A 14,006-nucleotide genomic window follows, 5' to 3' on the forward strand; every position below is an offset into this window, starting at 1 on the left:
ACCGGCCAGACCCAACCCCCTCCCCAGGCAGGACCCTCATGGGGCAGCCTCCCACATCCAGCGCCTGAATGGGCTTTCTTGGGAGGAAGCAGTTGAGTTTCAAGCTGGTTTGGAACTGTCAGTCAGTGTCCCTCCGTAGACAGGTTCCTGGGTTAGACCAGGGTTTGGATTTGAAATGCTTTGCATTTCTGGCCTATGACTAGATAGAGGCCATGGAGCAGCGCCATCCACCCTGAGGGGCCCCATCACCCAAAACAAATGAGCACTGCGTACCCACCACGGAGGCTTGCAGAGAGCCTTTATTTATCTAGCGCAAAGTATACACTATCACAATCTTCTCTGTTACTCCTTTTACTAAAATAGTTCAAATCAATGTTTTTACCACACTATCAAAAAGTTCTAATTTTTTTTCTCTCCCCAAATCAAAGTGGTTCAATAGAAGGTAGAAACGGGCACAGGGGTCCAGGGCTCCCAGCTCTGCCCAGAGCCGGGGAGGGGGCGGCCCCAGTACTCAGGCGGTCACATCCGACAGTAGATAGATAGATAGAGCGCGGCTGCCGGCCTGGGGACAGGGGCCAGGCGGTGCGCCCAGTCCCAGAAAGCAGCACAAATACTTCCCCCCCGTTATGGAAAATACACCCTCCACCGCCCTGCAGTCACGCATTTCCTTTGTTTCTAAAAAAAAAAAAAAAAAGTCAGTAGTATGTATTGTTTCCTCTCAAGTTTTCAAGGAAAAAAAAATGAAAGGCCACTTTTTTCTCTTTAAACACTGATGTGTGGCTAATAACTTTTGGATAAAAATGTGCTCAGTGGATTCCGATTCCAGGATGGGCTTGGCCGCCTGGGATGAGGCTGGAAGGGTGACATCCATCACAGTGGGAAAGGAAGCCAACAGCTCAGGTGTCACACGGGGCTTCGGGCGCTAGAATCAGAGTGTTTATGAAAGGACACCGGGTTCAGCAACACCCCACCAGGAGCTCTCAGAGCTGAGGCTCCAGATGGGAGGAGGGTCGCCGGCGTCACCCTCTGCACACTCCCTGCTAGTGGCAGAGCGGGGACTCGCCCCGAGCTGGCCCCCGGGACCTCCTCCCAGCCGTGGGCTCCCGCGTGGGGCGCGCAGAGGCGCTGCAGGCTTTTCAACAGCTTACGTTAAAAGAGATGCTGTCACAGGTATGGGTCTGTCCTAGAAAGCCATTCCCATGCAGTGCTGGCTCCGGGACACAGGCAGGGGCAGGAAGGGGATGTCGGCACCAGCTGGTGCTGCCTCCTTGGCAGGCGGGAGGCTGCTTCTGGAGGGAACGCCTGACCCACTCCCTGGACGCCAGCGCGGCACTAGGGGACAGGGTCACCTCCCTCCGGCAGGGAAAGGTCCCTTGGAGGCTGTTCTTCCCTGGGTCAGTTTGCAGGAGACCTGCAGTCACCAGGATACCTGACTTATTGCTTATTTTCAGTGGTGGCCAAGCCAGCCTGACCCAGACGTGACACACGGGTTCTCAGATGTGGCTCCCACCCAAGAGACCCAGACCCCCTCGAGCTGCTCCGTGGTTCTTTGGACTCCAAGACCCGGGAGGGGGCCCCTGCCCTCCAGCTGACTGCCCACCCGGGCAGGAGTCACCCAGAACATGACCAAGGATGTTCACCCAGCTCCAAGTGCACACCCCTAGTGACAGGGAACTCACCACGTGACCTAGGGACCAGCTCCTTCCAGAGAGCCCACAGCTTCCTATAACACCCAGGGCAAGAGGACCGTGCCCGACGCCGTCACCGGCACCCGTTCAGCACTCCTCGGGCACAGTGAGGGCCGCGGGCCTTTCCCCTGAGTGTCGACCCAAGGGTGCCGATGGCAGACAGGCGGTAGGGACGGCTCAGAGTCCCCGCCGGGGAGAGGGACGGGGCAGCCTCGTCCGTCCCCTCACCTGGTCCCCATCCCTCGCGTGAGCCTTGGACGAGGCCTGCCCGATGCCAAGCCAGCCTCTCGGGCTCTTCGCTCGCCCGCGCGCAGAGCTCTAATTACTGCTGGAGTCCAGCGATGGGGGAGGAACTGCAGACGGCGGGTGGACCGGGGCTGGTTACAATAGCGGCCTGTCCCCACCCTCCAGGCTCTGGGATCTCGTTTGTGATAACGCCACTGATCGCTTACCCCCTCTGGGCCTCACTGCCCTCGCACACAAACTTTAAAATTTACATGTCTCGCTTTACAGTTTATACACGATCCTTTTACACTGAAGGTCTTATTTGATCCCCAGAGCCCTGCAAGGAGGGCCTTAGGCTGCCCACTCTTGCAGGGGAGGACGCTGAGCTCAGGAAGGGAGGTGACCGCCCACCGAGAGGAGGCAGCAAGGCAGCAGAACTCAGCTGGGGCCTCCGCCCCACCCAGCCCACCCACCAGCCGCCTCTCCAGCAGGAGGACCCCGTTGGCTCGCGTGCTGTGAGTGAGGACACAGGCTGACTAGAGCTGATGGCCTCGAACCTCTGAGCCCTCCTTTCCCGACCAGGGGCCCAGAGAGGCTGAGTGACTTGCTGAGGGTCACACAGGAAAACGAAAACCAGAGCCAAGCAGGGCTCCTCCCAAGGAGGGCAGAACTCCTTCACCTGCGGCCACGCGACTCCGTCCACAGTGATCCAAGAGGGGGCCAAGCTCCGGGGGCAACCGTTCCTGAGCAGAGGCCCGGCCACGGCCCAGTGCCACCCACGCGGAGACAGAGGCCCAGCCCAGAGGCTCCACACAGCCCATGATGCGAAGCACAGAAATGGAGGCGCCTCGGGCCCTGGGCAGGAGGGACCCAAAAAGATAGGGCACAGCCTAAGACAGGGTGAGGGGACACTGCAGAGTGTGTGGCCAGGGGTCGGGGCGTGAACTCTAAAAACAAGCAGCGCCGCCCGCAGGGAGGCTGGGCCCTGGGGCCAGAGGAAGGGCCGCGGGTGAGTTTCCTCGTCCACGACTCTGGGGACCCAGTGCTTATGGAGCCAGTGTTCAGGCCACAGCAGGCGGGTCAGAAGTGGTGCCCCGTGCATCAGTCCAGCTGCCAGCAGCCTCTGTCCAGCACAGGTGGCAGCCGGGGATGGAGGGCTTGATGAGGCGCCCCTCCACCAAGGCTGGGCACAGCCTGGCACGGTTCCTGGTCCGGACATCTCTGAGCAGCCTCAGCCTCTCGCCAATGGAGCCCAGAGCCCGGGCCCCAGAGCAGGAACGAGGCTGTCCAGGCCGCTCTGCTGCGGGGAATAGTCTTCCCGGTTTGCTGGTGTGTGAGAGGTGGGAAATGGAGTCGCACCCCCGGCAGCCAGGCCACAGCAGGCAGCGTCCTATGTACAATTCACCACGGAAAAAGAAGACAGTGGCTCGGCGCGAGGGCCTGCCCACATCTGGGGACCCCAGGCAGGGCCAGTCCACGTCCACGGAGGAACGGCCCTACAAAGGCCCTTTGAACTGGTTTCCAGACAGGTGCTGCCGGATGGAGGGCTTGGAGCTGGCGGCATCTCCCAGTTTTCTCCAGACCACCTGTGGGGAGGGGCGAGCTGTGAGTGGAGGGCCCATCCCAAGCCTACCCAGGGGCCTGTGCGCACAGACTGCCCCATCGCTCTTCAGAATCACCTGCGTCCCGAGAGCCATGGGGCCAGGAGGGGACACAGAGGCCGCGTGAGGCCCAGAGACCCTCAGAGTACGTCTTTGCACGTCCACCCTCACAACCATACCTCCCACCCCGAGCAGGTCACATCTGGGGACAGACGTGGCCTCGCGGCTGTCCAGTGGGGCCTACAGACCCAGGAGGCGGCAGAGGAGGGGGATTCGGGACACCCCACCCCAAGCAAGGCCCAGGTGCAGCCCCGTGATCCACCTTCCCTGCTGGCTCCCTCACGAGTCCAAAGAGACCATGCGTATTGGCCAGGCGGGTCGGGGGATGACGCTCTGCCTCCCCAAAGACCCAGAGAAGCCCAGCTTCCAAAAGCCAAGGCAGCTAGCTCCAGGGTGGAGGGTCCCGCAGAATGGAGCGCTCCGCCTGCACCCCCGTGAGCACCACCTGTGCGCTGGCAGCCAGCAGGGGCACCAGTATGCTGGGAGGCTGGGAGCCAGAAAGACATCAGGGGACAGGGGACAGGGGCCAAGGGTCAGGATAAATGGGGCGGCGAGCAAGACCAGAGATCAGGGACCCTGTTCTTGGGGAGGGAAGGGGGGAAGGAAAGAAGGAGGGGAAAGGAGAGAGAGAGGGAGGGGAGGAAAAGGAAAAGGGGAGGGGAAGAGGGGAGGGGAAGGGGGAAGGGAGGGGGGAGGGGGGAGGAAGTCAAGGGGACAAAGAGAGGCCGGGGCTCCCGAAGCCCCAGCACCTGCTCCCCGCCCCCCAGGTCACCGGCCCCTCCTGCGGGGAGTAAGGGCGGCACAGGGACCGCCCCCCAGGTCGCCCCGGGCCCGGGCCCAGGAGGCTCACGTTGCACATCTCGCGGACGATGGCCTTCTCCTTCTCACTCAGGTCCTCCTCACAGCTGTCCTGGAGCTGTCGCTCCAGGTTCTCGTGTACCTCTAGCACCTGCAGGGGACAGGTCCCAGGGTCAGGGGCAGACGCCACCGGGCCGGCCTCAGGCAGGTCGCCCTGAGCCCCGGCTGCAAACGGGAGCCGTGGGGTCCCGGGACGGAGGGGTGGTGTGCAGGGAACAGGGGCGTGGAGAGGCCTAAGGGCCAGGTCGTCCTTCCCCCCTTCGCGTCCTCTCCCCGCAGTACAGCGACACCGAGGACGCCGCACGAGGGAAGCAGCACCCCGTGTCAGCACCGGGGGCAGAGCTGAAGACGGGTCACACGGGAGCAGAGAGGACAGGTGGGGTGGGGGCCACTGTCACACAAGGGGACTCACTCCGACCCCGGGCCCCTACTTGGGCCTCAGGACGGACAGCCCAGCTCACGCACGTCAGGGGTGTGTCCCGGTCACCGCCCGCACAGGCGCGAGTGTGCCGTGTCTGTGCGGCCGTGCCGGGCCTCACACCCGGGGGACCGGGCGCTGCGTCCGCGGCGCGCATACACGTGAAGGGACGGGGATGCCGTGGTGGGAGATGCACCCTAGGGCGCACCCGGAGGCCCTGAGCAGGGCGCAGGAGGAGAGTGGGCCTGGGAGACCTGAGCCTCGCCCCCCAACCCCCATCCCCGACCCTGGGGAGTGCCAGCCCTCCCCCTACCTCCCCCAGGCCTCAGCTTCCCTGGCCGCTACCCAGCACCTCCGAATCCCCCCACCACGGTGCTCCAGGCAGCCACAGCCACCCAGAGACTAAAGCCCCTGCCCTGCGGCTCAGCTGCCCCCAGGCTCAGAGAGGGCAAACGTGGGGTCCAAGGTCACAGGCTCCTGAAGTGCAGCAGGGATCTGGGGGCCCCCGAGGGAGCGGGAGCCGGCAGGGCCTGGTCCTCACCTTCATGGCGTGTACGACAGCCTCGGGCTTCTGTCCCGCAGAGCTGTAGCCGCCCGAGGACAGCTCAGGAACCGTGCAGGCCGGGCCCTGTGGGAAGGAAGTGCGTCTCAGCTCGCCCTGGCTGGCTCCCAGGTGGCAGCCACAGGTGTGACCAGCAGCTGGGAGAGGGCACCGCGTCTGTGGGGCCAGGGCCCAGGCTGGAGGAAATGGGGGTGGAGGTGACGGGGGAGAGAAGGCTGGGCGTGAGGACTGGGCCAGGGCAGGGGGGCAGCATCGGGACTCCCCACACACATCCCGCAGGCTCCTCTAAACAGCCCACAGGGAAGGTCCTGCTGTCTGTTTTGCAGGTCACCTGGGAAGATGCGAAGGACCTGGGCTCCAACCCCAGGTGGCCTGCCTCCTAAGGCCCCTCTCCCTCCCCGGCCTCCACCCCACAAGGCATTCCTGGGGCTTCCAGCCCTGACCCTCCCAGTTCTGTCCGGCCACCCAGGAACAGTGCCACCTCATTCTGCCAACACCCTAACTGGCAACCATGTGCCCACCTCCCACATCAGCCTGGGGGGCCGGGACACAGGCCGGGAGAGGAAGGGATCCACTCCCTGGCCCTCTGCCCGCCCGTGTCGGAAGCCGAGTGTCTGCCCGGCTTCTCCCCGGCTGGCCAGCTCCTTCTGGCCAGGTGTCCATGGGGCAGAAGACAGGGCTTTTGGCTGGGGCTGCAGTGGGGACCCCGGCCCCAGAGCAAGGTCAAGAAGGGATCAGGGCCGCACAGAAGGAGCCCACACACAAGGAGACCGATGGAACTGCGGGGCGGCAGGAGCCGGGAGGTCAGAAGACGCTGGGAGGGGACCTGAGGGGAACCGGCAGATGCTGGAAGGCAGAGATTAAACACCAAGAACACCCCAGGGAGTGCGTGATGGGGAGGAGACCCTGGCATCCTTGGGCATCCTTCGTGTCTCTGAGTCTTGGTTTCCTTCTCCGTCGGTGGCCCCCGATGACCCCTCCAGAGACCAGGCCAACTCAGTGAGCTCGGCTGATGAGGCCATCGCCCTGGGACCCTGCCCAGGGGTCCTGGGACGCTGTGCGGGGACCCTTGGGGCCTGGAATCTTCCACCACCAGCAGCCACCCTCTGCCTTCTCCCCACCTGCCCACGTGGCCCGGACTTGCTCCCAGGGCCTCGCAGGCTCGCCCTGCTCTTGGCTCCAAGCAGAGGCCAGACCCCACAACCTTGATGTCCGGGAGAGCTGGGCTTGGGCAAGGTTCTCCAGGCAGGCCCGACCCACTCTGCACCTCGGTTTCCTTGTCTGGACGACAGCTAGGGTCCCTGTGTCCCAGGGTGTATGGAGAGCCCTGGGATGCTGTTTCCCTAACTCTGGCCCAGGCTGCCCAGTCTCTGGTTCCCGGCCAGGTGTGTCATGCGGGGGAACCAAAGCGGCTTCTGGGAGACAGGTTGGGGGCGGGTCACATACACATAGGTGCGCACCCTGAGGCAGAAGGCTGCCCTGCCCGCTAAAGGCCAGCAGGGGGCGACAGCACACAAGTACAGCCCAGGAAGGCGCCTGACCCTCGGCTCCTCTGGCCTCAGGTCCTGTCTGCGCCTGGGGCTCCCTGACCGCCTGCACTGCAAGGGGGCCGATTCTGAAGCAAAGGCCAGGAGTGGCCGGGTTAGGCCGTGCAATCCAGCCCTTTCCTGGGCCACCCCACCGAGCGGACGGCAGGTGCTAATGAGAGCGTAGCCGCGGCATCCTGTGACTGAAGCCACCACCGGACAGCGGTCAGGACTGCGACCTTTAGAGCATTTCCCAAACCCAGCTCACCGCTGCAGGCCTGCCATGGCGGGAGGACCACAGCCTGGAGAGCCCGGTGATGCCTCCCCCCGACTTCCTAAGAGCCCACTCGGAGCAGAGCAGCCCACGGAGTGCCGATTGCAACCCTCGGCGCAGACGCTGTCTTTCTATGCTCCCACTTTACAGACGAGGAAGGGGAGGCTGCACGACTTGCCAAGGCCACAGAGCTAGTAAACCAGGGGGCCGAGACTCCAACCCGGGTCTGTGGGACTCCAGCGCTGGAGCCAAAAGCGGGGAGATGCGTGTACACCCAAGAGCACTGAACACAGGCGTCCACACAAGTGCCTGTGCAGGGGTGTTCAGAGAAGCACGAGTCACAATAGGCAAAAAATGGAAACAAACCCGTGCACAGCCACTGATGAACGACACACAAAATGTGGGGTACCCACACAATTTTTGGACATAGAATTTTGTCCAAATTTATGTGGACAATAAAATTTGACAGTAAAAAGCAATGAAGGTCTGACACATGCTACAATGTGGATGAATCTCAGAAACGTGGTGCTAAGTGAAAGAAGCCAGTCACAAAGAATGACATACTTTATGATTCCGGTTTATATGAAATATCCAGAAAAGGCAAATGTGGAGAGGCAGAAAGTAGATTAGTGGTTGCCAAGGGGCTGGGGGCGGGGGGTTGCGGGGAGGGATTGCTAAGGAGCACGGGGTTTCTTTCCAGGGTGATGAAAATGTTCTGCTGTAATGACTGCACAGATCTGTGAAGATTCTAAAATCCACTGAAATGGACACTTAAAAATAGTCAACTGACCAAAAAAAAGTAGGGAAACCAGTTTCCCCAAGGGACCTGTCGAAAGCCTCGTCCTCTCAGACGCTGTTGGGTACAAGCTCCGTTGCTCGCTCCACTGACAGGCAGTGGGTGGGAGAAGTGGGGAGGGTGGGGACATCCAGCTGGGCAGGGAGGAGGTGTCCCCACCCCACAGGGTCACCTGCTTCACCTCGGGATTCTCTGACACGTGGACATGCAGGTAGCCTTACAGAAGATGTGCCCACACCTAGCTGTGGAAGAGACGAGGCCCCCGGCAGTGTCAGAGCACAGGGGGTCCCCCCCCGCAACAAACCTCCTCTCCCTGTGGACCCACGCGCCCTCCAGGGCCCAGCAAGGGCTCAGCGCCCTATAAACACCACAAGAGGCCTGGCCTCTGAGCTTCCACCTCAGCTCCGGCCCCTCTACTGCCTCCTCAGCAGCCTTTGTGGCTGCCCCTCCCACAAGACACCATCACCCTCTCCGTCTGCCCCGGGGAACCTGCCCCCAGCCTCGTGCTGCACGCTGGCTCCTGGCCTCCAAGCCCAGCTTGGCCTGGTGCTGGCACGCACTAGCCATGCGACCCTGGCAAACCGTCCCATTCCATCCCAGCCCACCCCGGTGGGCCTCAGCTTCCTTCCCTCCAAAGGGGGGGTGACAACCCATGGCATGCAGGCAGCCTTAAGAAGGCACAGGGAGCCCCTCCTGAGGCCTCCTCCAGGAAGCCTTCCGGAAGACTCATGCCCTCCGCTGGCATTGAGCAGCACTGCCAAGGCCTCAGGGCTCAGCCTGGGGGAGTGACCTCCCTGTGCTCACATCTGCACGTCCTAGGAGCCAGCCAGGTTTGCACAGCACTCTACAGTTTGCAGCTCACCAAGAAGACTTCAGTGCCCAGTACCGTTAGCTGTTAGGATCCCCACAGTCGATCAGAATGAACAGAGGGCAGAGGGTATGAAGGGCTGCGGGAGCCACTCCTGTGGGGCCAATGCTGGGCTTTTCAGAGCCCTTCATCATGGAGCCTCATTCAGCCACGGGGTTCCTGGATAAATATTTGGATTATCTGTCATCAGCAGGCTTTGCTGCCTGCACAGCGTCAGCAGCTACGTTCCTGGAGAAGGTGCGAGGACCTCAGAAGAGAAACAGCAGAGCGCTCGGCCAGCAGCCAGGGGCAGCATCAGCCTGCTCTTGCCAGCGCAGAGGCCCCGGGAGGAGCCCTGGGGCTGCCCTTACCGGCCGGGATGGAAGGGAGACAGCAGGGCTGGGACCCTGGGGGAGAGTCCAGGCCCACCTTGCAGTGACCTCAGGCCAGCTCGGTTTCTCATCTGTTCCGTGGGGACTTCTCATCAAGTCCCTGCCTTGTTGCAGGGCTTGTGTGTGTGGAGGGCGCCCAGCACGGCCCTGCACGTAGCAGATGCTCAGTGACCATCTACAGAGCTCAGGCGAACGCGCGCTTCTTGGGAGGTAGCTTTTGCACATTCACAGATTTGTGCAGTCATCCAACAGAACGTTTTCATCACCACCTCCCGCCTCCTGCCAGCCCCTGGCAGCCACTAGTGTACTTTCTGCTTCTGTAGCTCTGTGCATTCTGAATACAAGAATACATCCCTCGGTCACAGAGGGATGACGGGCACATTCACCTGCAGGGAGCAGTCCTGAGCCGGGCATGCACATCCCAGGGAGCTGGCCCCACGCTGCCCTCCCTGTCCCACCCAGGGCAGGTCAGAGACCAGGCGAGAAGCCAGGATCCCCTTGGAGGCGCCCTGGTGATAACGGAAGCCCACAGTCATAAACTTGAGCTCCTCCCCCACCTCCGTTACAAAGTCTGGGGTAGTCGCCCTCACGTGCACACAGGGCAGCCCCACCCCAAGCTCCAGCGCCAGCTGGGCAGCCACTCCCTGCTGTGTCCGAGGAGTGACACAGGCGGACGAGTTGCACAGAGAGACGGCAGCTGGGCCTCGTGGCCTCTGCCCCAGCCCGCGCTGCCGGCAACGGTATCCCAAGTTGGGCCTCCACCTCTCACCACCACGCCGGGCCCTTACAAGGTTCTAAGGGTCGAGGGTGGAGCGTCGAGGGTCGGGAGCCCAGGCGCCGTCCTGGGAGGGCGGAGGAATGAGGGAGGCCACTCTGGACCTGAGCCCAAGCCTTGCCCTGGAAGCAGCTCGGGCAGAAGCTGAGGGTCCCAATCCCAGCTCAGCCGTGGACCAGCCTCGTGCCCTGGGCAGGTCACCAGCCGGTCCGAGCCTCACCCCTCCACTTTCGGAGGTGGGCGGTCCACGTGGGAACAGTGGGGCACGTGGGGGAGGGACACTTACATTCTGCCGGGCATCCTGGTAGGAGGGCGGCAGGCTGGAGAGCTGGGACTCCGAGTGGTAGGGGGAGAAGCCTTTCCGCAGTGTCCGGAACTCTCCGGAGCCTGCCTGCTGCGTGAGAGAGAAGGGGAGGGGGTTAGACGGGAGGGGCGAGGGGCTGGGCTGAGCGGGCCGAGGATGCTCCCGTCAGGCCCTCGGACTGCTGGACGAGACACGTCTGCCCGGTCCAGGCGGGGCTCCCTCCGTGGGCCCCCCCTGCTCTGTTCCTCACACCTGCCTGGAGGCCCGGCCTGTGCACCCTCCCTGCCCCCCCCTCATTTTATCTGTTCTCACAGCCACTGTCATCAGTAGCCGTTGACATCCATCTCCCCGTTCAGGTGTCAGAGCCACGAAGCCAGGGGCTTCATTTCCCTCTCTGCTGTGTGTATGATAAACGTTTGTTGAATGGCTGAATAAACAGGTGAATGAATGAGGGCGTGGCTCTCCCCGCCCCGCCCCCCTCGTTCCTCTGCTCCAGCATCCAGCACTCGGTGCCCGAACGGCCTGGGGAACGGCCTCTGCAGCCCCTGGGGCCCACATCCTCGGGGAAGTCCTCCCGCCCCCACGGGGCTGGGGCTGCCCAAGGGGTGAGCCTGCACAGCGCCCTGACACGCTGCCCGTGAGCCTCCACCGTCGGAAAGGAGCTCGTGAGTGTGAGCCCCGGGCCTCACCCTCTGTATCCACAGGTACCAGCGCAGCCGGGCTCATAACTAATGAATGCCCAGGGCACGCTTGGAAGGAGGGGGGAAGCAGGAGTGAATGAATGAGCGACTGAATGAATGAACAAGCACATATTTGGCCTTAGGTGGTTCCCCTCGGGGCAAAGCAGAGCCCCCCAGAAGCTGGGGCTGGACCCAGAGAGGGGGAGGACCCAGGGGTCACGCTCAATCCAGCGGAGGTCCCCTGGTCCCGCTGAGCAGAAACCTTGGCCTCTGGACCCTCGGCATCACTACAGCCCTGGGGTGGCGCTTCTAACCCCAACACCCTCTTCTACTTCAAAGGAACTGCGGAAACACTTCTGGGCAGATAAAATGCAGCAGAACTCCCATAAATCAGCAGGCCTCAGCAGGCCGTTGAGTTGCCCAAACAAACCCTTGGAGGGGAAGAGGCCAGGGCTGAGGGGAGCAAGACGGGGCAGCAGCCGCTCCTGGGGGCCCCTCCTGCTCCTCAGCACTCCCCTGCTCTGCCCGGAGGCCCCTGCACACACCCAGCTTCCCCGCCGCCGGCCGCTGGACCCAGGCCCCCATCTCTCACGGGACCTCCAGCCTCACCAGCTCCCTGGGTTCCGCTTTCCCACCCCCATCAGACCCAGGTCAGACCCCCCAGGTCTCAAGGGCTTGGGCACACACAGCAGTGCCCCGTAAGTATCTGTAGGACGGGAGTGGAGGCGGCCCGGGGGAACGTGAGAAAGGCAGTCACTCCCCTCATTACCCGACTCCCTTCCCATCCCCACCCCAGGCTCCCGCCCACCCGAGGAGAGCAGAGACCAGCCGCCTAGCTAAGAACTGTTCCCGTGGCCTAGGGAGGACCGGAGTGTGGCCAAGGTCACCAAGGGACACAGAGGGGAGAGAAATGGGGTCCCCTGAGTTGCAGCAGGGTCTTACCGGGGGACCTCGGTCACAGTCCTCTATCTTAAAATGGGACTGTCACACACCGACCAAGGCCTGCCTGGGTTAACCTGAGGCGTTAGAGCCCAAGGCATACTGACCCTCCCTGGCCCAGCCAGGGGTCTATCTGAGCCAAGCCTCTGCCACCGGGCACCAACAAGAAAGAGACGCCGCCCCTCGCCCAGCACTCATTCACCCTCCCATGGGGATCCCCCCTTCAGGGCACCCCTGCCTCCCTGGGGGTCTCACCCCCAGCTCCATTTATAGGCAAAAATCCCAAAACCAATTATTTTCCTGGCCAGATCTCTGTGACAGTTACACAATCTTCTCCAGTGGAAAGCGCATTCTAAACTCAACACGCTGAATGTCCGCCCCTGGGGCCGCAGGCCTCTCACTGGGGCCCCGACACAATTCTGCAGGCACATCCCCACCTGCCTGGCGAGAGAAAGCCAAGGGACCAGGTGCAAGGCCCGGCTGGCCCAACACACACACACACACACACACACACACACACACACACGCACACTGGCATGGATTTGACCACAGGGCCAGGCATTGGAGCCACTGCTCTCTCCCATCGGCCCCTGGGACCAGGACGGTGGGTGCTGCCCTGTCCTTACCCGCACCCCGTCTAGATTCTGCTCTGGGCTGTCTCCCCTCCTCCACAGCTTCTCTGATCCCGGACCAAATGGGTTCAGAAGCAGCCCACGTGCCGCTACTGAAAACACAGGTTTGTGTGTCTCCTCCCTCCCCGCAGATAATTCCCTGGGGAGGAGGTGTGGGTGCAAGAGGGTGGGGAGTTCTTAATTAGCAGCGTGCAATTCCCACCCCTGCCTCCGGTGATGTCCGTAACTATTTGCGAGCCCACAGCACTTATGAGCAAGCGACAAAGCTGGCGGGGAGAATGTTGGGGCAACGTCGCTAATGACACATCGAAATGAAGAAACATAATTGCACTTAAATCCAAATTTAAAATCCTGCTATTCTCCTCATGGTGCCCTGGAAGACGAAATCCCTAGGGTTTCACCACTGAGGTGGAGCGAAGCTGAAGTGGCCTTCTGGGGCGGCGGGGCGGGCAGGACACGGGGCGCACCACTGCTCCCCAGGAGAGGACTGCTCTGCCCCCCCAGGCCCCCTAACGGGGTCCCTCGGGACACAGGGAAGCGGATCTGACACACAGAGCAGGAGCTGGAACAGGGTTGCCCGGATCCTTAAAAGGGAAGGAAACGACCCAGCGCTGCAGCTACAGCAACGGCCGCTTCCACCCCGCCCTGGCCCCCACGAAAAAGCAGCACAGGAGTTCTGGACCGGGAGGGAGAGACCCAGGAGGCTGCAGAGCCTCCCATCCCACTGTTAAGGGCACCCGGGGCCTCTGTCCAGGGCCATCACTGCAACGCTACCCAGCTCAGAGCGGGTCGCGGCGGGTGGTGTGAACTCAGACCACCCCAGCCTCCCCGGGCCTCTGTGGGGCTGCAAGGAGGCTCCCAGCAGGAGCACCTAGTCATCGCCTGCCCAGGGACTCCTGCTTGCAAAGCCGGGGGCTCCCTCGAGGCCACCTGCAGATCCTCCTGGGGAGCACTGTCAAAGGAGGTGCTGAACAGAAACGGGCCAAGGGCAGAACTCAGAGAAAACAAGGCCAGGCGCCCACCTCCCCGCCCCTCCACTCAGGGCTCCTCCCTGGGGGGCCGCTTTCCGGGCTCCCTCAGAGGCAGCTACTCGCCCTGCCTTCCTGGTCCCAAAGGGCTCTCAGCCCCTCGGGTGTGCCGTAGGCTACCACAGGACATGGTCCTACTGTGTGCACCCAGGCAGGGAGGCAGTGCCTGACAGGTGAAGCAAGGCCTGCCACTGCGGAGATGGAAGGTAAGCACCGACACGGGGGCGCCCAGGCGTCCCCATCTGGCAATCTGCCCGCAGGTGGCCGCTCAGATCCCCAGACCCAGGGCCCATGGGCCGATGTGTAGGCAGTGACCAGGGGCAGGACCCCATCAATGGGAGCCATCCCTCAGCCTGCCAGCCCTCGTGGTACAGGGAGGTGTCGGTGTCTCCATCATGGGG

General features: G+C 62.6%; 1 protein-coding gene across 3 annotated transcripts in view; it reads right to left on the reverse strand.

Moving 5' to 3' along the window:
* Positions 1–3,409: 3,409 nt before the first annotated feature.
* Positions 3,410–14,006, reverse strand: part of CCDC85C (coiled-coil domain containing 85C) — a 79,907-nt gene continuing 69,310 nt past the window's right edge. The window contains exons 3-6 of one of the 3 annotated variants that reach the window (XM_061181238.1): positions 10,309–10,413; positions 5,392–5,478; positions 4,425–4,523; positions 3,410–3,499 (exon numbers count right to left, since the gene is read on the reverse strand). In XM_061181238.1, the coding sequence (XP_061037221.1) occupies positions 3,410–3,499; positions 4,425–4,523; positions 5,392–5,478; positions 10,309–10,413 (381 nt within the window). Of the gene's footprint in view, positions 3,500–4,424; positions 4,524–5,391; positions 5,479–10,308; positions 10,417–14,006 lie in introns of all 3 variants that reach the window. The other 2 variants (XM_061181237.1, XM_061181239.1) reach the window with 2 other exon arrangements.

Source organism: Eubalaena glacialis, chromosome 2 (genome assembly GCF_028564815.1).
Source record: "Eubalaena glacialis isolate mEubGla1 chromosome 2, mEubGla1.1.hap2.+ XY, whole genome shotgun sequence".
Classification (NCBI taxonomy): Eukaryota; Metazoa; Chordata; class Mammalia; order Artiodactyla; family Balaenidae; genus Eubalaena; species Eubalaena glacialis.